This window comes from Mycosarcoma maydis, chromosome 5, assembly GCF_000328475.2.
Source record: "Mycosarcoma maydis chromosome 5, whole genome shotgun sequence".
Taxonomy (NCBI): Eukaryota; Fungi; Basidiomycota; class Ustilaginomycetes; order Ustilaginales; genus Mycosarcoma; species Mycosarcoma maydis.
Window position 1 is genome coordinate 815752 of NC_026482.1, and position 24442 is coordinate 840193.

General features: G+C 54.3%; 8 protein-coding genes across 8 annotated transcripts in view; 5 read left to right on the plus strand and 3 right to left on the minus strand.

Annotated features, from left to right (window-relative positions):
• Positions 1-185: 185 nt before the first annotated feature.
• On the plus strand, positions 186-3266 carry UMAG_11919 (malate dehydrogenase (oxaloacetate-decarboxylating); the record flags this gene model as incomplete). The annotated part of the gene is made up of 2 exons (XM_011390596.1): positions 186-366; positions 1627-3266. 2 exons carry the CDS (start codon positions 186-188, stop codon positions 3264-3266), a joined length of 1821 nt encoding a protein of 606 aa, XP_011388898.1.
• Positions 3267-3446: 180 nt separating this feature from the next.
• UMAG_02308 (uncharacterized protein) lies at positions 3447-5216 on the minus strand (the record flags this gene model as incomplete). The annotated part of the gene is made up of 1 exon (XM_011390329.1): positions 3447-5216. One exon carries the CDS (start codon positions 5214-5216, stop codon positions 3447-3449), a length of 1770 nt encoding a protein of 589 aa, XP_011388631.1.
• A 787-nt stretch (positions 5217-6003) lies between these two features.
• On the minus strand, positions 6004-9807 carry UMAG_12185 (uncharacterized protein; the record flags this gene model as incomplete). Its single annotated transcript, XM_011390612.1, has 1 exon — positions 6004-9807. One exon carries the CDS (start codon positions 9805-9807, stop codon positions 6004-6006), a length of 3804 nt encoding a protein of 1267 aa, XP_011388914.1.
• A 1219-nt stretch (positions 9808-11026) lies between these two features.
• Positions 11027-11688, plus strand: UMAG_02310 (uncharacterized protein; the record flags this gene model as incomplete). The annotated part of the gene is made up of 2 exons (XM_011390330.1): positions 11027-11090; positions 11192-11688. The coding sequence occupies 2 exons, from the start codon at positions 11027-11029 to the stop codon at positions 11686-11688; spliced, it is 561 nt and encodes a 186-aa protein (XP_011388632.1).
• An 839-nt stretch (positions 11689-12527) lies between these two features.
• Positions 12528-15830, plus strand: UMAG_02311 (uncharacterized protein; the record flags this gene model as incomplete). Its single annotated transcript, XM_011390331.1, has 1 exon — positions 12528-15830. The coding sequence occupies one exon, from the start codon at positions 12528-12530 to the stop codon at positions 15828-15830; it is 3303 nt and encodes a 1100-aa protein (XP_011388633.1).
• A 4998-nt stretch (positions 15831-20828) lies between these two features.
• Positions 20829-21282, plus strand: UMAG_02313 (uncharacterized protein; the record flags this gene model as incomplete). Its single annotated transcript, XM_011390332.1, has 3 exons — positions 20829-20846; positions 20903-21117; positions 21156-21282. The coding sequence occupies 3 exons, from the start codon at positions 20829-20831 to the stop codon at positions 21280-21282; spliced, it is 360 nt and encodes a 119-aa protein (XP_011388634.1).
• Positions 21283-22972: 1690 nt separating this feature from the next.
• Positions 22973-24049, plus strand: UMAG_02314 (uncharacterized protein; the record flags this gene model as incomplete). The annotated part of the gene is made up of 1 exon (XM_011390333.1): positions 22973-24049. One exon carries the CDS (start codon positions 22973-22975, stop codon positions 24047-24049), a length of 1077 nt encoding a protein of 358 aa, XP_011388635.1.
• Positions 24050-24347: 298 nt separating this feature from the next.
• UMAG_15079 (uncharacterized protein) overlaps positions 24348-24442 on the minus strand; it is a gene marked incomplete at both ends in the record, with an annotated part of 989 nt that continues 894 nt past the window's right edge. Inside the window, one exon of the mRNA XM_011390623.1 lies at positions 24348-24402. Within this exon, the coding sequence (XP_011388925.1) occupies positions 24348-24402 (55 nt within the window). The remainder of the gene's footprint in view (positions 24403-24442) is intronic.

Genomic DNA, 24442 nt, shown 5'->3' on the forward strand with positions numbered 1-24442 from the left:
GCACCATCATCTACTTGCGACTGTCTCGCGTAACCCCTCCCACCTTCGAGCTGCTGTTCCAAAAGATCTTTACCGCTTCGCTCGCCATTCTTCTGGCATACACTCTTGGTGCCTTACTGCTGAGTACCCGCTTCAATCCAGACGTGCTATCTCCTTCGGCACTCACAACCCAATCTCTTGAGAAGATGGCGCCCTTCATCTCTGACGCTCGATCTGCCCAAACCTCGCCGGCTGTCAACAAGAACACTATGGTCACGCCCGATGACAAGACTAGCGAGGATCCTCGCGACTCGAACCTGCACCGAGCCATTCACTCACACCCATACGGCGGTGCTGCCAACCTTCGAGATGTCTTTACAAACCAAGGTGAGTCGTTCCATGTTGCCCGCATCTTCACCTTCCGGCTCGCCAGTCACCCGTCATTGCGCTCTCTTTCTCGTCCCAGGTTCTAGTTGCATTCCGTCCTTGGCTTGGATATCATGCTTGAGAGACACGACGAGGCACTTCTGAACACTCGTGACTTGGTCGCTCTACATTTCCCCCCCAATTTCTCTCGAAAACGAGCCGAGTGGACCGGACCGGTCCTCCGTAAGCTCCTTCGATTTGCAAGCTCGGTCACTTGATTGGCCTGATCATGACCGCGCTCATCGGAACTTCTTGCATCGAGCCCAACCCGAACTTTTCCGGCGGACAGGGATGGATGCAAGAACGCTCAAAGGTGCAGCAAAATTGGAAGAATTGATTGGGGGGAGAAGCCAACGTATGCGCGGCAGCATTTTGGTATGCAGGCTGCCGCCCGGCCCTCTATGCAGAGTCAGGTGCAAATGAGCTTGGTGCTTTCCTTCGCGCCTTGTTCCTTGTTCACGTCCGTGTGGACGAGGAGTGAAACGCATGGGTTCTGACTCGGCCCGCCGGTCATTTTCGTTTGCGCCGTCTATGTGCCACGCCTTTCCTGTTGTGTTTGCATTTTTGACCATAAAATCACGAATCACATTCACCAATGGCACTTGCCCCAGATCGCGGCTTTGCCCGAGATTTTCGGAAGTCGAGTCAGCTTTCAGAAGTGGTTGTCACGAGATACACCCGACGGTCGGGTAGGAACCCTTTTTTCATCATTTTTTCTTTTCTTTTTAAATTCTTTTGGACGTTTCGAAGCGCGTCCCGAGTCTCTCTCTCTCGCTCGCAGAATACCCCGCTGCAGCTTCATCTGATGCGTGAATCGTGAACGCTGCCAATCTGAAGCGGGTCACCATTCCCAATTCTTCCGATGCTACCATAGCTCTCCCCACATCACCTTCTTCTTTTTTTTTTGACTGCCTCTTTCCCTGATATCGGCATCGAGTCGAGCCACCGCAAACATCATGCTTCGCTCCTCCAATCGGCATATGGCAGCCACCCTTCGGTACGCTGCTTCCACAGAATGGTATCAGGCAGCCGCTTTTACAGAAGGACTGGCAGGGCCATCCGTTGCACGTCGTGCAGGCTCTGCATCCCGTCATTCTAGCTCCCGACATCGCTCATCTTTGCGCAAAGGCTTGACCGCTCCTTTCTCCACATCGTCGTGCACTGCAAGATCGAGCCAACTCGCTGACCATCGCATTATCTCTGACCCTTTCCCGAATCAAGACACTGGCTTCTCGTATGAGAAGCGAGACCAGCTCGGCCTCCGTGGCCTTCTGCCCCCTGCCAAGCAGAGCCTCAACACCCAGGTCCTGCGTGTGCTACACCAGCTTCGCAGCAAGTCGACTCCGCTCGAGAAACATGTAATGCTTGCCTCACTGCGTCAAACCAACACGCGTCTCTACTACGCCACCATCCTGGCTAACAAGGAAGAGATCCTTCCTCTCATTTACACGCCTACCGTCGGAGAAGCTTGCCAGAAATTCTCGCACATCTACCGAAGACCTGAGGGTCTGTCGATCTCGCTCGAGGACAAGGGCAAAATCGCCAGCATTGTCGAAAACTGGCCGGTCCCCGCTGGTTCGCCTCGAATCGCCGTTATCACGGACGGCTCGCGCATTCTCGGTCTCGGCGACCTCGGATGGAACGGCCAGGGGATCTCGATCGGCAAGCTCTCGCTCTACGTTGCCGGTGCCGGTATCCACCCTCGAGCTACGCTGCCCATTGTCGTCGATCTGGGCACGAATAACAAGAAAAACCTCGAGGATCCTCTTTACCTCGGTCTGCGACGCGAGCGTGCCAGCACGGAGGAGTACATCGAGTTTATGGACGAGGTGATGCACGCTCTTCACACGCGTTATCCCAACCTGATTATCCAGTTTGAAGACTTTACCAGCGAGAATGCGTTCCGCTTTCTCGAGCGATACCAGGGCAAGTATCCAATGTTTAACGACGACATTCAGGGTACGGGTAGTGTGATCCTTGCTGGGTTCACCAACGCCGCGCGCATCGCGTCCAAAGAGAGCGGCCGACCTTTGCACGACCACCGCATCCTCATGGCGGGCGCAGGCTCGGCTGCTGTCGGTGTGGGCAAGCAGCTCATGTCGTTCTTCACGCGTCAGGGTCTGTCGGCCGACGAAGCTCGCGAACGCATCTTCATAACTGACTCCAAGGGCCTGGTGACCAAGGATCGCGGAGACAAGCTCGCCGAGCACAAAGTGTTCTTCGCTCGCGACGACAACGCAGGCAAGCAGATCAAAGACCTTGGTGAGATCATTGACTACGTCAAACCCACGGCGATTCTCGGCCTTTCCACGATCAAGGGCACGTTTGACGAGAACGTGATTCGTAAGATGGCGACGCTCAACAAGCGACCTATCATCTTTCCGCTCTCGAACCCGACCGACAACTCGGAATGCACGTTCGAGGAAGCCGTCAAGTACACGGAGGGTCGCGTGCTCTTTGCAGCTGGCTCGCCATTCGCCGAGATCGACGCCGCTTCCTCGCCAACGGGCAAGCGCATGATTCCTGGACAGGGAAACAATTTCCTCGTGTTCCCCGGTATTGGCCTCTGCGCCGCACTGTGCAAAGCGGGTCGAGTGACCAACGAGATGATCACTGAATCCGCTTTGGCGCTCTCGGACGCGCTCACGGACCAAGAGCGTGCCGAAGGTCGACTCTACCCGAACACAGAGAGGATTCGAGAAATCTCGAGGGATATCGCTGTCAAGTGCATCCAGATGGCCAACAAGCAAGGCGTCACCAGGGATGGCGGTAAGACCGCTGCTATGGATGAGGAACAGTTGAGAGATTGGGTTCAGGGTGAAATGTGGACTCCCAAGTACGATACTGCAGAAGACGCCTGAGTGTCAGTGCTCAGAGGAATTCGATCGATCTCATCATCACGTTACATGCATTCAACACGATTCTTTCAACATGTCTTGGGCGCTCGTCAACGTCTATTAGCGCAATTTCATAGTCATTGTATGAAACGGTGATGTCAGTTGACCTCGGTCTGGTTCATGGGTTTCGGGCGCGAGAGTGAGTCAGAGCGCGACGCCGATTTGCGAGTGCGCTTGGTCGATAGCGGCGGGCTGCGCAGGACGCGTGGTCTGGTGCGACTGTGTGTGTTCGTATGGAGGAGGGTAGCTCGACATGAGTGCGGATTGGCGTCTGGAGACATGTGCGCTATGTGACGTATGCCGGTTCGTGGCGAGCCCGTCTTGTTGCACGATCTCGTCGATCACGTATGTGCCGAACGCGGTTGCAGGAACGCTGTCGATCGAGTGTCTTGCCGAGCCGGTATGCGCGCATGCACCAGTGTGCGGTGCACGTGGCTTGGCGTGATGCACAAGAGCATACGTCTTGCTACTTCGTCGAGGAGGTGTAGCAGGAGTTACCAACGACGCCGAGTGTGCACTGTCGAGCGCGTTGCTCGCTACATGCTCGAGTACCTGCTGGTCACGTGTGCGGCCAAGTTGCGAAGATGAGCGTCGAGGCGACGAAGCCGGATCAATGTCGAACAGCGTTCCATTTACAGAGAGGCTGGCACCCAGCACCGGCGTCGTCGCCGGAACTGGCACCGCACATGGTTCAGCTTGAGACGCCAGCGCGTGCTTGCCCCGTCGCCGCTTTACCAAGCTGGAAAACGACCTTGATCGTCCAGGCTTGGCTGGACGGGCCAGCACTGGCTCTGTGAGCTCGGCTGGCAGCGCAGGAGCAGCAGTAGGCATCCCTGGCGCGCCCGCGTCTCTGCTCGATCCGTCGTGCTGACAAGCAGCATCGCGGCACGTATCGAGCTGAGATCGCGAACGACTGTGCCGGCCAAAGCTGAGCAATCCGAACACTTGCTTCGCCCTGCTACTGCGTTGGCCAACCTCATTGGATGCTCTTGAACAGTCGCACCTTTGATGGCGCGTACGACGTACGGATGCGTCGGTCATTTCCAGGAACGAGTGCATTTGCTGTGCGCTGGTGGACTCTCCCTGCGATGTGCAAGTAGATGTCGGCTTTTGCTGACATGCCAGCGTCGAGGTGTTTGGTGCTGTACTCAACTGCAACGCTGGCGAATTCGACGCTGCCAGCTGAGCGGAAACAAGCTGAGGAGGCGATGCCCAGCTCGACGGAAAAGACACTGCGTTTTGCATCTCGCGATACGGCTGCACGCGATTCTCACAGCCCAACTCACAGCAGATGCAAGGACACTGGTCTTTGCTATACTCGCATCCCTTGATACCAACTGGATCCGGAAACCTTGTGAGCTCGCTCAGCGTCTTGAATATATCCACCTTGATCGTACCTGTCGGGTCATAATTGCTGCTCAAGTGCGCGTCCAATGATTGCTTGAGTTGTTGTTCGTGCCTGTTCAGGATCTCGCGGGTATCGAATCCTGTGCGTGAATCTTGGTCGTGCTGTGGTTGGTAAGCGTACGCACGATTGACGCGGTCGCTAGCGCGCAACGCTGCCGTAGGCGGAAGGATAGTATCGATGATGATCCGATCCGCTGTTTGACTGACCGCAGTCTGGATCTCGGACGTAGGCACAAAGTTGACGAGTGTCGGATGCTCAATAACCAGCGCTTTGGCGTGTCGTTCGCGTTTGATGATTTCGTATTCGGGTTCGGGCGACGTCGGTGGTGAAGATGTATTGTTAGGCGAGTGGGAGAGCGCGCGTACGGTGGATGATAGAGACTCGGCGGATCCTGTCGTAGACGCATGGATGAAATGGTCCAGGACCGTGTGGTATGATGAAGCGCGTGAGGTGGCTCTCGGTGGAGGCGCCAAAGGTGCCACGTCTTGACCTCGCACGTCTTGCATGGTGAGATAGATTCCCACACACACGCACGACGTATGCCGACAATCCTACAGTCGCGAGAAAACAAAGGTGGTGGTGGTGTGCGCCAGTGTCGAGCGCTCTTCCGATTGTCTGATCCTCCTTGCAGTGTAGAACGTATGACAGAGTGGTATATCAGAAAGACAGGACCGTTGTGCAAGCCCAAGACAAGAAATAGCGTGCGAGCTGAGCGCAAGGGGGCTCCACGCCTCAAGCGAACAAGTAGAGCTCGCTCTTTGGCTCGCAATCACGAATGCAGTCTTTCACAAAATGGGCTTTGCAAAGCGCCATTACGCAACATCCGCCCGCCCAATGCTTTCTCAATGCTTGTGTAGAACACAGCTTCACTTTGAGCAACAGGCGGTGACGCAAAGTGTGTTCGAGAGTAGTTTCATCAAGGTGTGAGAGTGACGAACCGGTAAGGCAGAAGCCTCGCAGGTGTCTCACTTTGTTTGGCGACGTCAGGAATGTTGTACGACCGTGGGGCACTCCAGCAGAGGTTCTCAATTTGGAAGCACATATTTTGAAACTCCGTTGCCGTCATCAACCTTGCTTCCGCGTTCTGCGCCTGTCAGCTGTGCAGCGCTAATTTATTTCTGATCGTGATAGTTATTCGTGATTCATTCAGGCGAGCAAGCTTCCGTGACAGCTGGCGTTGGCGCGAGTTTCCCGAGCCGTGGATCCGAACTGTGTCGAAGTGTGAATGACGTCTTAGACTCTGCCTGCCGTATGCCGACAGCATGATATCCATGAAATGAGCAGCATATCACATCAGATCGCTCGTGGACCGGATGCTGCAAGGCTTGTGCGATTGCCTGCCCTACTGACACCGCCAGCATCTACTCCAGCAAGGTCAACCGACACGTGGGAGTCGTCTGCGCCGTTGGCTATCGAAGATCGTAAACGAGCACCAAACTTTTCGTTGCGCTGCCTCGCGTGCATCTGTGCGACGGCATTCTGCATGGGCTCAGGTGCAATCGACATGGACGTAGCAGCCATAGGCTCGCTCAGTCGCCCCAACACACCGCGTCGGCCGTGAATTTGGGAGAGATTCAACGAAGCACCGTCGAGTGTGCTCGTTTGCGGCTGTCGGCTGCTTCGCGTGGAGTCAAACGTAGGAGCAGCACCGGCAGCAGAAGTGCCAGCCGAATCAGCCGAAGCAGTCAGGCGAGGTCCAGTCGTTCGAGAAACTGGACCATCGTTCCGCTGATTTGATATGTGTCCGGAAGAGATCTTGGGTGGATCGTTGGCGTGCGCGCCTGCTTGTGCACCAGCAATGCCGCGGCTCGGCTCGATACGATCTCCCCAGTAGGTGAATGAAAGCTTGGTCGATCTGACGTACTTCTGAGACGCCGCTTGGCCACCAATGCCATCATCACTACCCGAAGAGCTGGAAGAGCTCACACTACTGCCATCGTCACTATCTACACTTGCCTCATCCTCCTCCTCACCTTCCACTGAATCCTGCTCATCTACCTCGTGCGAGGTGGGCAAGCCACCTACAGAGTCCTCCTTTCCTATACCGGCTTGGCGAGCGGCTGCGTTCCTCCACGCAACGACTGAGATAAATTTGTACAAGTTGCGTGTCTTGGCTCGCAAGGTTGTGTTTCGCAGAGCTTTAAGACGCTCGCGACTGTCCTTGGTCCGTGCAGCGAAATCTCTTGCATCAAGCTCGGCAGAGGAGTCGGCGATTCGCAGAGCAGCTGTGCTGACCATTGGCAATGCTGTCACACCGATACGCTGACATTTGATCTCGACGTCTGAGAAGCGGACGATCCACAAGTCTTTCTTGCTGCCCATTGATGGAGCTTTGGAGGAGCCATGGCCGGCGTCTTCAGACGGCAAAAAGTCGGAGAGACGTCGATAAGAGCGTTTGTTCCTCAGAGCAGCCCGCAACCCCGATTGATTCGAGTTACTCCAACGACCGCCGCTTGGCTCTGTGTTCTCAGCGCCACTCTCCCCATTCTCGCTGTCAGATGGATATGCATCAGCTCGAGCACCTTTAGGCGCCGACTCGGACAACGCTCTGCGAGCATTTTGGTCGTAGAGCGCCTGCTCCTCGATGAGCACCCTATCCGGTCGAGGTCGTAAAACCTGATGATCGGTGATTCCATCAATGCGGGCAAAACAGTCCAGCATCTTGTCTCTTTCCTCGGCGTTGACCTTTTCGTCTTCGATGGAGCGCACGAGGCGTTCGATGTCGACCACCATGGAGACTGTGCTCTCGAACTCAGTCGTCGAGGGGTCTGTATGGAAGAGAAGATTTTGGAAAAGCAGAGGATATTTGAGCAGTCGCTGAAATGGCATGGAAGCAAAAATCGAGAGGCCAGCGTAGCCTTGCTCGGCTGCACATGCCTCTAGTGCAGCGACAGTGCGGCCTAGTCCGACTGTATTGCTGAGGCGCTCCTTTTTCAGCCGTTTGCCTCGAAATGCGCGCTCCATGAGAGCGGCCTCTTCGAGTTCCTCCATGGCTCTTTGCAGATGGCAGACATAAGTGGCGTAGCGCTGAAAAATATGAGCATACTTGGTGAAAATATCGGCTAGGCTACGTACGAGCGGCCATTGCTCTTCGTATCTTGCTTTGAGAGCATCCGAGAGCATACCGTGTGCCTCGACGAGAACGTCAGACATTGCGACGAGCACCTCTCGAAGCGATGGCGGTAAAGGTACCGAGAGTCGAAGCGGATCCGCATCCGCCTTTGCCTTTCGTGAGAGACCACGGAGCTTTTGTGCTTTGGATAGTTTGCCTTTGGCGCGCGTTGTGGTAGTCACGTTCATATAGCCAGCGGTGCTTCGGTCTCGTGTGGCTGTTGTGCCAAGACCAAGACCTAGGCCAAACGATGCATGCACTCGCATGGTGACTGGCCCAGACCGGGATGAGACGTTGTCCGTCGTGGACGCGCTGCCCATATGTCCTAAGTAGGGACTACGTGCGGCGTTGTGCGGCTGCGTACCGCGTCCTATCGATTCAAAGGCTGCACTTTTTTCAACAGATATGTTCGACATGAAGCGAGAAGCGATGGGAAGATCCCCATGAGTGTTGGGCAAAGAACCGGCTGCGAAAGCCGATGGCTCACCGTTGGAGTTGGCAGGCAGCATGGGCACCAATTGCGGTTTGGAGGCCGCCGAGTTCCTTGGTCCTGGTTCGTCAATAGGAAAGGCGGTGAGAGTGCTCGGAGCGGGTGGCAGAACGCGCTCAGGATCGAAGAGGTGTGGGTGAAGAAGAGCATCTATGTAGATCTCCTTGGCCTTTTCGAGTTCGGCTAGGTAGCGCTCTTCGCTCGCCACGATCTCCCAGAGAACCTCTTGACGTGTCCTTTCGCGTGGTCCGAGATTTCTGACCAGTTCTTCCTGCGTCATTTCGCTCCACGTGGGAAAACCGTATGATCGTGCAGCGAAAGCAGATGGGGGAAAGGCGACGGTCTCGTTAGTGGTGATGGGCGAGGCCGGATCGACACTATTCCTGCGGCTTTGTGGACGACTGCTGGCCGAGCCGGAGTAGCTAAAACGCATGGAGAGAGATGTTCTGCTTGGGAAATGAAGAGGACCTGAAGAGACATCAGCCGGACCAGCACCGAGATTTGGAGACTCACTTGGATTTGACGATGCGGCTTCCATGGAGTCACGCCTTGCGGATGAAGCAAGTCGCTTTACAGCCAAAGATGATGTGAGGCCACTCGCGGAAGGGTTGCCATCGGCAGAAGGAGCACTTGAGTAAGAGTGGCTGCGACGAGAGGTGAAGCGGGTTGAAGAAGCCTGGCTTGGTCTGGCGGAGCGCGCAAAGCTCAATGGAGCCTTGTCTCGCGAGGTGTGTGAATTGGGCGAAGCGATACGCTGGCTAACGTCGCTTGCTGCTGACCTTGTCCAAGTTCTGGATCTGGCTTGACTAGCAGCTGTAGGGCGTGCAAAGTTGCTGGAAGCTGCATTTGGATCGCTGCTGTCAGACGAGCTGGTTCGAAGCAGTGGTTGAGAAGTTGCGGAACGCTGTGGCTGCGCGACGGGTACGGGAGAAAGGGAGCGTTGCTTTTGAGGTGAGGGAGCAAAGGCGACCGATTTGCTAAGATGCGTCGCTGACGGACCCGCCTGAGGACAAGAGCTTGACTGCCTTTGATGCGTGCCTTGATCCGGGCAGCGTGGCGTTTTTGTTTCTGGTGTGTCAAGTGCGACAAGATCAGATTGGCGGCCAGACTCTGCGGGTAAGCTGGAGCCAGGAAGGCGTTTAGGCACGGATGCAACGACGTCTGAGGGCAGAATGCTGCGTGAAGGATTGGCAGCGGTGTTGAGGACAGGTGGGCCGGTCTGTTCTATGGGTATCGTAGGGGGGAATCTATCTGGAGTGATATCTGGAGTGGTATCTGAAGGAGACAATGAGGCGGATTGGGAGAGAGACGCGCCCTCAAATTTGGCGACTAGGGCTTTAGTACGACCAAGGTGGTTATACGGAGCAGGAAGAGCTGGTGCAGGAGCAACAGCGTCCAAATCCTTCTTCTCGGAACAATCAAAACGAGCATCCTGGACGGGCTTGGTTGGCGAAGGGGATGGCACGGTGGAGAAGCGAGAGAAGAATCGCTTCATGGTTTGTGACGAGGAAGAGTCGAGTGCGCTCGGGCTGCGAGAATGACTGCTGTGTCAGCGTCAAAAAGTCACAGTGAACAAAACATTGAGCAGGGGGTCAAAGTCGAATCAAGGTCGAAGGATGTGTTGCCACCGATGCTAGAACAAGGACGAGGTTGGTCCTTGGAAGCGTTTGGAGGACTGGCTCGCGATGCGCTTGTATGACGTGGTGGGGCGAAATGAAGAAAGGCAGCAGGCCATGCGTGTAAACTGTGCTTGATGCCTGATTGCCTGCTCCGGATGTTGCTTGCAGGTCGTGATGGTATGAGAGTGATATGAGAAACAGCAGTCACCAAGTCAAGTCGAGAGTGCAATCATGAATTCCACAATCGTGGATCGTGCGTAAATCGTGAATCGTGAATCGTAAATAGGGAATCGTAAATAGAGAATGTGCAATCACGAATGGTGAACACGTGTTTGATTTCTTTGCAAGAATCGTGAATCATCATGAATCGTGAATCCTTCCCTCGTCAATCAGAACAGCGAATCACGCATTCCCCACTGCGTCGAAACGTGCTCCTGCAGCCAAGATGCGCGCTTTCCTCTTTCCTCTGGCGCATCAGGGTCCACTCGAACGATTGTGCTTGAGCCGCCCGTGGTCAAGTTAAAGGATCGTCCAGAGCATGATTTCACAGCTAGATACCAGTCAAGACGATCAAGTCAAGCTAGCAAAGTCTCGTGCAAGCCCCAAGCTCAAGTTAATCATGGCGGGTGGCTGCAGATATTGTGCTGAGCCAGCGCTCAAGCAACTTGTAGCAAGCACGAAGTGGAACTCAAGACGCGCTACAATCGTGTCGCCACGATTCACGATTCACGATTCACGATTCACGTTTGGCGCACCGTCCACACACCAAAGCTCACCTCGCTAAATTCCCAATTTCATCCGGGTTTTCGGATTTCAAATTTCGGATTTCGGATATCGGAACCACGAATGATCAGCAAATCAGCCTCGAACCAGTCACGAGTCAGTTGGACGAGTCAGTTGGTGGTTTCACATCCGTGATTTGTAGTTCGTTTCCTTTGCCAATCACGAGTTTGCTTTGCTCATGTCCCACCGACGAGGCTGACAATCTATCAGCCGCCTTGATCGTTGTACTGCTTGCATCGTCGCCGTCTGTCGATGTAATTCCGTTTAGATACGCACCGCCTTTGTCGCTTTATCCCAACTCACATCGTCAACATGGTTGCAAACGACGATGCCAAATCCAAAGACCGGAGTAAGCCCAACGATGACGTTGACCGAGGTATGTACTTCCACCTTACGCAAAGCCTCAGAGACTTCTAGCTGCGCAGAGCTGTTGCTGATTTCAGTTGGGCTTTTTCTGCCGTGTTCGACCTCCAACAGACCCCGTCGTCGACTTTAACGCTCTTTCGTCCGAGGTGGTGCAGTCTTACGTCTCCTTTTTCGATCTGGCCCGATCCTATCCGCCCATCGACACATCGCGCCAGGATACCAGATCTTCATCCAACGGTCGAAAGCGCAAAGGTCGCGCAGCTTCTCCCACCATCGTCTCTTCGACTCGAAAGCGCAATGCTGCAGAGATGAGCACAGCCGAGACGGCTGCCGTGTTGGGAGTCAATGCACCCAAACCCAATGAAGACGAGATCGCATGTCCTCCCCACTTTTTCGATGCCGATGCAGCCACCAACTTCTTGAGTCAAGTCGCAACACAGCACCTTGCATCACAACCAGCACCCAAGGAGGGGGAAGTCGTGGTCGGATTCTTGTACAAGTGTCGTGCCAAAGGCGAGCTCAACAGACCATTGGCACATTACAGACTCAGCGATGCAGCGACGGAAAAGTCCGAGCCAACCGATGCTCTCACTCAGCGCACCAGGTAGTAGCGCTCCACAATACCTCGATGCGCACTCACCTACACCATACCCTGCCGCATCACGGCCTGTCATTCCCGTTACCACTTGAGCTTCCGAAACAACTTGTTTGTATATCTCCCTGTATTCTACGTATCCTCTATTCGATTCTTTAACACGATGCAACATGCTTTTATTCGACGCTGGTCAATATGCATTTACCTGGCTGGAGAGCTCAAAGCTAGTGATTGGTGCATATGTGTAGGAGCCAGATGACAATCACGAATCCGAATGGCTCAGTTTCGTCGAGTCTTCCGCGTCGCGACCCTGTCTCACGAGCGTGATGTCGCCCGATCGGCACCCAATCGAAATTCTCTCTCTAACAACAACAAGATCTTTCCACTCTCTTGTGTCGCTCTCTCGCGAAATCGGGTCTCAAGGAAAAGTCCGAAATGGAAAGGAATCTATCCGTGATCCACGAACCACTGACCACTGACCACGAACCACGAACCACGATCTGCTTTCGCACCTGTTGGCGCGTTTCGGCACCAAACACAACTCGAATTCACGATTGCTCAATACTTTTTCTTGCTTCCTTCTCCACCTTGGCCCACTTCCCCTTTTGCTTAGTCCGACCGGCCCGGCATCGACACACGACCCACCTTCCTCTCCTCTCATACATATCGACAAGGAAGATCCTACCTGGTCTCTTCTGATCTGAAACGAGTCTGACCAGCTCAAGCTCGATTGGCTGCTCGCTCTACGTCCTTTTCCTTGCTATTCGCTGCATACGCAATCTATCATTTGATAGCCTCCCTTGAATGGAAAGCACGCATCCTATTACTTGATCAAGCGCCTACATACTCAACATGCCCGCGCGCCGCTCGCTGGTTGCTGTAGCTGGTCCGTCGGCTCCAGCAGCGCTACCAGTGGTCGAGCTCCATCCCATCACACGGCGTCTTCGCAAAATGTGGAAGTTTGCCGCTGTCTGCCAATTCCTCTTCGTCTTTGACGAGGCTTTCGGAATGAGTGGCTTCGAGACAGAGACGCTCGAGGCTGACTTTGAAAACAGCGAATCCAACGTTGTTCCCGACCTTGTCAAGCGCCTACTCTATTCGCTGACTCTTGACCGTACCATAGATTTTGACAACTGGCAGCACCATCTCAGAGCCCAGTATAACCTCCGTGACGTCGAATCACACAGCCGCTTTGGAACGCCCGAACAGCCCGTCGAATGGGCGCAGCTTTCTCTCGAAGACAAGATCGCCACCCTCCATGACCTTTGTGAATGGCAGCTCATGGATCCAGAGAGGTTTCGCAAGCTTGTCAAGTCCGAAGAGGATGTCACAACCTGGAGAGTGTCGCCCATCGGCTGGGATGCCCATGACAATGCCTACTGGCTTTTTGACGACAATCGCATCTGGATTCAACGTCCAGAACTCCTACCCGAGCGACCCGCCAAGTCCCGCCCGCCCGCCAAGAAAGGTTCCAAGCGCGCCAGAATGGAAGCAGCTGCCGCTAGGCGTGCTGCCTCGGCCTCGGGCGCCGAGAATCCTCCCTCAGCCTCAAAACCTGCTGGTACCAAGCGCAGTCGTCCTTCGGATGCGACACCAAGCTCGACGCCCTCCAAGCGAACACGGTCCTCGCTCGCCGACTCGGCCACCTCCACTCCATCGAGACCCCCGACGAGACGCGCAACACGCACCTCTGCACGTTTTGCACCTCAAGCGGATCACGCCGTCACTACTCCTTCCAACGGTCGTGCTTCACGCTCAGCTGCTCCTTCATATTCGTCCGACTCGGAACTCAGTGAACCCCCAGAGACGATCCAAGACGATACCACTGGAAACTATCATGTCAACGGTGATGATGACGACAATGTCAAGATGAACGATGCCGAGGAAGAGGATGTCAAGAAAGTGACAAACGAAAAAGAGGAAAGGCAGAACGGCATGGACGCCAAAGACGAAGACGAATGGGTCGAGTTTGAGGCTATCGTCGTTACCCGCCAGGAGTGGCTCGACTTCTCCAAGCGCTTCGCCAAGTCCAAAGACCCCAACGAAAAGAACCTGCACCAGTTCATCAACAACGAGATTCTGCAGCCAGTGCTCGAGGCACTGGATGAACTGGACCGTCAGCGCGCCTTGGAGCTAGCTCTCGCCAATCGAAAGCGCTCCAGCCGTATCGCCATCAAGGAGTCGGAGCGCGAGGAGCGCGAGCGAGACCGCGAGGCTCGCGCCAGGATGGAAGAGAAGATGGCACTCATTCGAAAGGAGGAGGCGCAGAAACGCCACAAGGAAGAGGAGGAACAGCAAGCTCAGATCTCCAGGGAGACGCGACTACGCGAACGAGAAGAACGTTTGCGCGCACGCGAGCTCGAGCTCGAGACCAAAGCCATCCGCGAGGAGGAGGAGCGCGAGAGAAAAGAGAAACAGCGTCAGGATCGCATACGCAGACGCCAAGAGATCATCGCCAACGGCGGCATTCCGCCGCCTTCCAAGGAGTCCACGCCCTTGCTCGAGGACTCGTCGCTTGCCGCCAACGGAACTGTGGAAGAAGAGGAAGAAGAATGGGAGCTCAACTGCGAAGTATGCGGCAAGGCTGCCATCAGCCCGCCCGACGAGGACAACGAGATCGTCTGCTGCGAGCAGTGCGGCGTCTGGCAGCATCTCAAGTGCTGGGATAGCTTTGACAAACACATTCTCGGCCTAAAGAAGAAACGCGACTGGGAATCTGTCGACTTTTTCTGCTCCAAGTGCCACCCACCTCCTCCAGGCACTCCTGTTCCGCAACCCGGCATCCTTTCGCGACGCGACAAGTCGAGTCCGCGCAGCAACAAACGCTCTAGTAACGGACCAGATTCTGCTTCGCCAAAGATGGGCGAGGGGTCCGCGCTCACCGGCAACGCCGATTCGCCACAGCAGAGCAAGCTCATACCTGGAAGCAAGCATGTCGACGCAATCGAAACGTCAGAAGCTGAACAGCCCGCTGCATCGATCGGTCAAGCAAGCAATGGTCTTGTCAAGCCGCCGACAATCCCTTCACAGTCATTGAGACTACCGACAGCTGGTGCACAGCCTGCCGAGACAGGCACTTTGGTTCCGTCCAGTGTCGCGACCAGACCCATGGCCGCCCAGACTGGTCTGGGACAGCTGCCACCTCCTTCAGCTTACGCTGCGCCAAACGGGGGCAACAACGCTACAGCCACTGTCGGTCGACCTCTGCTGCCATCCCCTCACATGGGCAGTGGTGCTGTTGGAGACGCTGTCAGTGTTGATACTGCGAATTCCGACACACCCGCCAACGGAAGTGGTGCTGGTCTGACGTCCAAGAGCGTTCCAGGATTGGGCATGGGCCGACCTACGCAGGTGCCGACAATCAGCTCACCGCGTTCGCCTTCGTCTGGCGGCACTTCCTCCAGTCCAGGAGCCGCGATGCACGGCAATGGCGCCACTACCACGTCGCCGCGATCGCCGTCGTACGGAGCTACGCTGGCAAGTCCCGGCTTCCGTCGACCCTCGCAGCCGTCAGGCTCGTTCCCAATGCGACACACGCCCGCCAAATCACCGCTGTCGCGACCGTACGAGTCGACAACGCTGCAGAACGGCGAGTCATCCACCAACGGCTTCAGCTTGGGACCACCACGAGCTTTGAGCCCATCTGCGAGTCGTGGAGCCTCGGGGCAGTTTGCCAGCCTGGGTGCAACGGCTCAGAGTCTGCAAGCTGCGTCTGCTGTGGCGGCTGGTTCAGGTGCAGCGCCCATGGATGCGTTCGGTAAAGTATTTGGTCATGTGTTTGCACCGGTTTCTTCGGGAGCCGCAGTCTCGGGAGCCGCAGTTGTTGCGTTGCCGAACGCTGCTACGGCCGAGCCTACACCCACGGGCTCGCTTTCGGGCCCTCGTGTCCATGTTGCAGGCGGTGCCGGCGAAAGTGCTCAGGGAGATGCTGCGTGCACGGTTGAACTTGGTGCTGCTCCATCGTCGAGTGATGTTGCGAATGGCAACGGCGCGAAACGAGCTGGCGTCGCAGCTGCGCATGCGTTGCGCACGCTGGAACGTGGCCATCCTTCGTTGTCGCCAATAGCAGGCGAAAAGAACGAGCAGAAACACGACGGTTCTGCTGCCAAGGTCCAGGTCGTCGAACTTGCACCGACGCACATCGAGAATCCTTGAGCCACGCTTGTTTCTTTTGGATTTCCAACTCTTTCGTCGCAATGGCTGTATTCGTACTGTGCTGACATTCACGATTCTTGGCAAATCTGAGCGCTCCGGGAGGTGTGTGAAAACGTTCGCTGGTTGCAAGGCGTGGTATGGCCGACGACTGGATGGGAAGGCGGGTCCGATGTCTGGCTTTCGCGTGCGATTCAGAAAACATCCGACAGGAGCACGACTCGTAGCGCGAAACCAACTTTGGTATCGCCTAGCAAGGTTAGACTGTACGAATCGCGACTGAATCGAAGATCGTCTTCACCCGCTGATACTTTTTGCGGGTTCGGGGATTAGCTTTGGCACATGACTTGGCCAAGTCGAGAGCGACCGCCGCATCTACGTTATAAAGCGTTGCAACAGCGTATCACCGCAACCGACTGTCTCTGTCTAGGCCGTAGTCACGAGTCAACGTCTCGAACATCTGGGTTCGTCTGTGCGCCTTTCCAGTGCACTTGCTGCTCTTGTATGGTATGATCGACCTCGAGCAACACCGTGCAGAAGCACCATCAGAATCACGAACCGCCCATGGTTGCAGATGAATCAGCCACCCCAGCCGCCGTCACTTGCCCATGTGCTCGCGCGCACAAACGCCTCCCGCGTTTCGCGACCGCGTTCGCCTTGCCTGTTTGTGGTGCCGTATGCATTTTCGATAACCACGTTCAGCCATTCACATTTTCATAACGATCACGAATCACGAATCTCATGAATCGTGGATGCTGAAAGGAAGCGTGAAGTACAGTGCCACGGTCCCAGTTTCGTCGCCTTTGTGAAGCCTATTATCTGCTTTGACACAGTGACCGTATTTTAGACACGTTTTTATCAATTTGAATCTGATGGTAGTACTCATCATAATTGTGAGCTTGGCCGCCTGTGATCACAACAAGATGAAACGTTGATTTCCACATGTTGAGTTACTATGATACATGATTAATGAACAGAAATCAATGCTTGCAATGTGAGAAGCTTGCTACTGGAGCTGTGTCAAAGAATCCAAAGCCGCCAGCGTCGTCATTGCTGATTGCGCTGAGAGGCTCGCCATCGTCCAGCTCACCCAAGAAGGTATGCATTGCGGGTGGAGGTGGAGTCATTGCTGATTCCAAAACACCATCATCGCTATCGTCAGACCTGTTGTTGCAAACAGCAGCTGTGGCTGCAGGAGGTGCCGTGTGCTCCGCCGCTTTATCCTGGTGGTTTCCCCGCCTCTTGCTTGCCTTGGATGGACCTTTTGCCACCAACTCCCGTTCTGCATATTCTCGGGTGACCATGCCGTCTTTGGCAGCACAATTGGATCACCCTTTGCCACCTTGCGTCACACCAACTCAGCTATTTTACTCTTTGCCTCCTGTTGAGCTCGGAGCATGGCATTTTCGGCCTCCAGCAAAGCAATGCAAGCGCGGAATCTTCTCGTTGGCTTCTAGAACTGACCGTCGGAGCTTTCGTGCTTCCCGAGCGTTGGGTTTCTGCCGGTAGGCATCAATGGTGTCATTGAATGCCGAGGCTGATCGTGAGACAGCAAGTTCCTGCAACGGCATTCTGGAAACTTCCATTGACGACGTGGAACCATCGGTCAGACGGCGTAGAACCTTCTCTGGACTTGGGTCAACCGTGATACCAGAGTCTGAGAATGCTTTTCGGGCTGCCGACTGTGTGAAGACCTGCGCGCGTGCCTGAACGTAGAAGGCTCCAAACCGTGCTTTGTCGATAACTACACCTACGTCTTCTGCCGCATGACTGACCAAACGCCGGTATGCCGAACTGGGCGGACCAAAGATAGAAACATATAGCGGTTGCATCACATGCGAGGCGTGTGGTGGCAGCACGTATGGAATGATACGGTGCGACCACAGCACATCGCAAGCCGCCTGACTTGGGTGTGACCGATGGCCGTCAATGATGAGCAGACGCCAATCCGATGGCGTCGACGGCCGTGTGCTGGGTTCGAACATATTTTCCAGCCATTCGACAGCAAGCTCGCTTCGCTATTGACCCTCCCGGAATCCGAATTTGAGAAGTGCCAAGAAGCCGGGATGCCATTCATGCGACACTGCTCACCAGCAGTGTGGCGTTTGCCCTTTGTAATGATGAGCGGCGGTAGAACCTGGCCGCCACTTGCAATGCATTCAATGACAGTGACCGACTCTCGGGTTCCTGGCTGCGCCGTAAACCGAGGTGCCAGATCACCAGTAGGTACAATGACCCGCTCGCTAGCATCCAGACCAAACATGAAGCCGGTCTCGTCCATGTTGAACACGTTTGTTGACGCCATGCTGTACTCACGCATGATATCGCCGAGACCATCAAACCATTGGCGTACGACCTCCTCTGTTGCTCTCGTGAGCCGTGCATTGTCAAGACAGCGAGACCAATGTGAGCGAATTGAGGGGTGCCGCAGCAGGAAGCCCTACAGCCAATTGCGCCCAACGTCAACAGGCCCTATCTGACGAATGCCACGTTTGACAGTGTTGGCGTATTGTCGAATCAGCGCTGGCGTCAGAGCGAACCCGCTGCGGGCACAACGCCTGATATACTCAACAAGCGCGCTCTCGGCAGCCGGTGTAAGCGCCTGCATGCCTGTATGGCCGTCTTTTTTTTGGTATGACGTCGTTTCATCCGTTCGCGCAGTGTCGCTTCCGGGATGTTGTTGGCCGCAGCTGCCTTTCGGAGGCTGTCATGGAGCCGATTGCTGAGCTCGGCGGCAGCTAGCTGCAGGCGAGCCTCCTGTTCTTGGCGGGTAGCGGCCCTTTCCGATCTAGAAGCTACAGATCATTTTGAGAAGAGGTTTTGTGTCATCCATGCGTGTTGAAAGTGGTCAAAACAAGTTTCTATTTGTGGTTCAGGCTGCTGAGGTGGTGGATGCGGTGTTGGTGTTGGTGGCAAGATCCAGAATGGGGTTTGGTAAAACTCAAGGAGGATGTGAGCTCAGGGTCCAAGATCACGCGGCCCGGCCCTCACTCGATCAGATTCGTGATTGGAGGAATTCCGAATTTCGACACTCGCGTCGCACATACGAATATGTCGGGGATACAGTCACTCACAACGTTACTTTACCTCAAAGCAGACGTCAGGACGTAAGGAGACGTGAGCTGTGTGTTACTTGAGCAAAACTCTCCTGAGATAGTCGGTGGGCAACCAACAAAGTTTTGAGCTGGGACAAATTCTACTTGTTTGCCACTCATGACTGATACGCCTCACACCCACAGTCTACTATCTGAGCTTCGGTGAGTCAGAGCTAAATTCTAGAGTAAAGATAGTCAGACAACAAGCTTTTATGAAACACAGACGCTTGGGGGGAGCCAATCACGAATGATCGAGACGCATTCGCATTCAAATCATTTTTAAGCGTACCACAAGCTGAGATGTGAGTTGAGCGGCAAATAGGCACACAGGCTGGGTGGTTATGGTAATGGTTATCCCAGTCGATCCGACCGTATCGGCAGGTGTTCCGACATGAAGCGGCCGAAGTACCTGTAGCTAAGCTCTGCTCTAAGCTCTGCTCTAAGCTCTGCTCTTGGAAAAGGCCCGGAATTCTGAGACGGCTGAGGAAACCCTTTGAGGGCGTCTGCTCACTCAGCCAGCACTTCTAGGCCCTGGCCCTTTGTCCAATCGAGGCCTCGAATCTGCTCTCTCGCTTAACATGCAGTCGAAGCCTCGATACAGGATCGTTTGCTCAGCGCTTATCTGACACGCCGCCTACCAAGTGAAAAGCACCTCTGTCCAAGGTCAACGGATGATGGTTTTGTAGTGTAGCGCCACAGGAAGAAATCACGAGTGCTGAGTCAGAGCCAAGGCCAATCGCGTGTTACACTTCGATCTTGACGGAATTGCAAAGCCCATTGTCACCCGCCCTTGGCGTGGTTGCTCTACTCTGCCGTAGTCGCACACACCGCTACAAGCGCCTCAGCCGAAACCAAGTCGGTCGATTCAGAGCGTTGCAAGGTGGAAGAATCTGGCGTTGACGCTTGACGCTCAAAAGGTGGCGGGAAAACGAAGCAACAGTCGCGTTTCGTTGTATTGTCTGTCGCCATTCAACTCGCGATCAGGACCGGTTAGTCATGCCGACATGCTTTGTGGGCAAGAAGAAAACCACTGCCAAGACAAGGGGGCACGGGCGACGGAAGGTGACAAGCATCCGAAACCCCTTTATTTTTTTTCACAACAAATTACGTACTGTATTTGTGATTGTGGTGGATGGTAGATTTATGCGGAAGCAGCCACCCGAATCCCTTGCTCGGGCGATAGTGCAAAGTTGAACAGCAACACAATAGTCACCGTCTACCCACTCACACGACCGAATGCCGAGCACATGGTACACTCTGTGACTGCAATCACCATCCATCCAAATTGCAAAAGCGATCTGAACAGAGCGAAATGAAGCGCCAGCAAATCGCGCATCGGTCATGCGAGGTCACGCGCCTGAGGGCGTAGTTGGCGTTTCACTGGACTGCGGCGTCAAGCTTGTGATGTTGTAGTTCAGATTCGTGTGAGCTCCTGATCGCCCTCCGTCATTTGTCGACCCACCGATGACGGCACTCAAACGTAACGTGTGTGTGAGGAGAAAAACAAGCGTAGAGTAGGGCATTTGCCAGTTGACTAGACAACATGGTTTGTTTACTCTGCCACGGCTGGTGCGCCCAAATGGATAGCCGCTAAAAAGTGAGTGTTCACAGTCCAGATCGGCCAGAGAAAGAGATCTGCTGAACTGTGTGGCAACAACTATGTTGCTTCAGCTTGAGCTAGGAAGAAGGTCACAGCAGCCAGCAGACCACGTTGATACGTCGTGCATATCCTTGGCTTCTCACTGAGCGCCGGATTCCCTTCCGAAGAACTCAGATTCAATGAATCACTGATACACACATGCACCCTTGGTGACTGCGTCTTGGCTCGAACGGGGTAGACATGACCATGCGGTTGGATTTCATCACGAGGAAGAGAAGCGTGAATCTTGCTTCTAATTGAAAGACCATGGAAGATAAAAGCAAGGTAAGAAAGAGACGTAGCGTGAGAGCGTGGCGTTGATAGTATTTGATTACCAACAGGGCACCCCACAATCGGAAGCCATTGGATCGTGGGAGACGAGATGGATGGAGAAAGATGAAACAGGGTTCGCACTGCTATCGTCCATCATCGCCAGCTTGACGCTTCACAAGCCAACTCTCCTCGAAAGGCTTACGGAAGTCAAACTGAGAGCCAAGTCACCCGTTTGTGTCCAGCTGAACTGTCGTACACGAAGTAGGCGCGCTTTTCATGCAGTGTGAGTGGAAGCGGTTGTGTTGCTAACTTAACTTGCAGTGCTGGACAGAGGCAGATAGAATTGGGAAGCAGCTTTCTAGCCGAACTGTCAAACAGCTCAGAAAAGGACAAGCCGTTTTCAGGTCGTGCTGGAGAGCTGCACGGGAGAAATAGCGAGTTGCGCTGAAGTCCGTAAGCTGCGACGTCAAATATTAACGATTTCGACATCATCATTCGAGATTCTCAGTGCAGTCTTCATACTCGTTTTCTCCTGCCAAGGCCGGGCTAGTTCGTTCCGGCTAACTCAGCGTAATGTCGCTGTGAGAATCGTTAAGGTTGGTGGTCTGCATGTGATGAAAACGAGAAAGCGAAACAGAAACAGAAACAAAAACAAAAACAAAAACAAAAACAAAAACAAAATCCACAAGAAAAAAGGACAAGCTAGAGAACCCACCAAACATTTCGCCACTGGTGCGAGTTCCGAGGGCTGTAACAGCAGAAAGTGTGGGTCAGCTGCCTCTCGCAATTTCTGATGTGACCAATGGCTCCGGCAACGAGCCGATGACATCCTCGTCCCGCGCTCCACGTTTTGCTACTGTATCCGTCTCTTCCCGTTTGCTCCCACCGCCTGACTTGAGCTCGTCATTCCGCACTTCGGATATCGCCTTGATGTGATGCGGGTGGCGCTCACCTTGGCCTTTTTCATATCACGCCCCTGAGAAATTCCTTGCTCTCCTCTGGGATTCAGGACCAGTGTCAGCGTCATATGCACGATGGTTGTGTGGTTTATGGGCCGGCGTCTTATCTTTGTTTCTCTGCCTCTGCGCTCGGTCTCTTTCTCCGCCTTCGCCGGCAAGTTGCGTCGTTTCTCCATGCCTTGTGCCTGACGAGCCCCCCCTTTTTTTGGTTGCCTCGCTGGGTGAGACTTCATTTCAACCTTGTCTCGTCGAGTCTACGATGCCGAGTTTTCTCTGTAGCCTACCTCTCAGCCTGCTGCAAATCCTGCTGCCGATCTCTCTGTGAGGGCGCGCAGGTGCAGCATCGGATGCATGACGGGATCGTTGTGATTGCATTTGTGACTGTAATCTAGCCTTGCCCATAATCCTGACTCTGTGCCAATTGTGATTTGTGATTCGTGATTGTAGCAAGGGCAACCCTCCAGCCACCTTTCCAACGATCCGATCTTTTTTTTTTTTGTCTTGTTTTTTCCTTTGAAGGTGGTAGGGTTTTCTGTATGTGAGATGACTGCTCTTCTCAGCTTGGAAGAAATTTGACTTGGCTTAACTTACTGTGCAGTTGCATCGTTACGTGCAGCTAAAGCTGGTCAAGCACGGCAAATCTGGCCCTGCAACGCTGAATACGCAACTGTCACACTTTCAAGAAAGTGGGAACTGTAAAAGTCAAGCCAGTGTGTGGGCGATTGGCCAAGTCGTCGCTAGAGTGCAAGTCACCAAGCTGGCTCGAAGAACATTTCGGCAAAGGATATATACGAGACCCTTTTCCACTTTGAGCCCCCTTGTGTAAGGAATCTCAGCCAGTCACACCACCATCCACGTCAACAAACGTCGTCAAAGAAAAGCTTCTTCGCTCGCAACCTCCCTCTCACTCTTGCTTGTTGCTCTTGGTGCTTCATTGCTCTTCATTCACTGTAGCTTTTTGATTTGTCCTTCCTGAACGACATCGGCTTCGCATCTCTTCTCGTATAGGCGTTTCCACTAGCCTCACCTTTTCTCGCTTCACAACTGCTTCCTCTGGCATTTGTCGTGCGAAAGTCATCTTCGATAATTGTTTCGAAACAAGGTCACCGGCCGGCACCTAGCTGCTACTTCTACAGCCTCAACTACTTACGCTCGAGCCTTGGCCTATTTCACTCCAACATGCTTGCAACCGCCGATGATCTCTCGCTATCTGTCTTCACAGATGAACAGCGTCGTAGCAACAGCTATTCACACAGGTCCCAGGGCGATTTGCCGAAGCAGGACTCTGGTCACAAGGTCAGAGCTTCAAAACCCGTATCCCTTTCGGATTCAGCAGATGAGATTCAGGTCATCGAGGAGCACCAGACCGCCATACCCATACAGCCGATGCTGGAACGCAAATACTCTACTCGTCATTTGGACCTTGACATCGGCAGCGTGCATGCACGCAAAAACGGATCATCAACTCTGTTGGAGAGGCGCAAGCGAGATGATTTTGATTTGCTTGGTGACCACTCGGAGAGCAGTGATGATGATGATTCTGGCAACAGCAGAGCTGCTAGGAATCAGAAAGCTCGAGGTCGAGAACGACACACAAAGCCTCTCTTGCACCCGAAGCAGGCCGCCCCTCTGGACCGCTATCAGCGCTACAGCGACAATGCCGCGAAGAAGGACGCCTACGAACCGCTACGTGGTCGTCACATGGCCCGAGGGCGTAGCACGCAAGGTCGTCATCCCATGACAGATTGCTACAATCGAGATCTCGCAAATCATCACACGACCAGCAAGTTGGGTCGCACGTCCGAACATCGCCCTTTTCGGGTTTCGCCGTCTGCCCTCCCTGAATTTGAACACGAGGCTATGGTCTTTGACAATTTCGAAGATGTCAGCCCAGTTTCGTCAACTTCAGAGAAGGACCACAATGGCAAGGACATGTTTGACGCCCACCTCCACTTTGTGCGTCCCGCCATGCCAATCTGTGCGAACCCGGGTGCATTTGTGGCGCTGGAGTCCGTTGTTTCTCCTTCTACTGGTTGTTCAAATGAAAGTCAGAGGGACTGCGTGGACACCAATGGGTTTGAGGACTATCGTGAGCGGAACCGCCTCAGTCACCACCGTGCGGTGAGCGACGTGTATTCACCCGCAACAGCGAGAACCCTCGAAGCGAGAGCCACACGCCGTCGTGCCACGGTGGGATCGGAAGCAGCGTCTCGTTTGCCCGCCTTTCACCGCCGTCCGTCGGATCCTTCTACGTGAGAGCGGAAGGTATCATTGAAGCGACGGAGGAGGGCGACCGAGTTGATTGGGATCCGCTTCCTGACTGAGAACCAAAAATTACACTCAAGACTGCCAGTCACGAGTGCAAAATCACTTCACGTTTTAGTAAAAAGTTCAGTGTTGTCAGCAACACTCGTTTTTGGTCGCGGTTTGCTCGCTCATTTCTCGTTTCATCATCACTGATTCAATCACGAATTGAATCGAAATGCTTATTGATGGTTCGGCCTGGTAAGATGACGTGGTTTGCCTCGTGTAGGTGTTAGGACGACAGAGAACGTTATAGCTCGGGCGACCGCAATTCGTGCCAGTGAGATGAGGGTGGCATCGCTCCCCTGTCGCGTGGCGAGAGAAGCAGATCAATGAAGGAAAGGT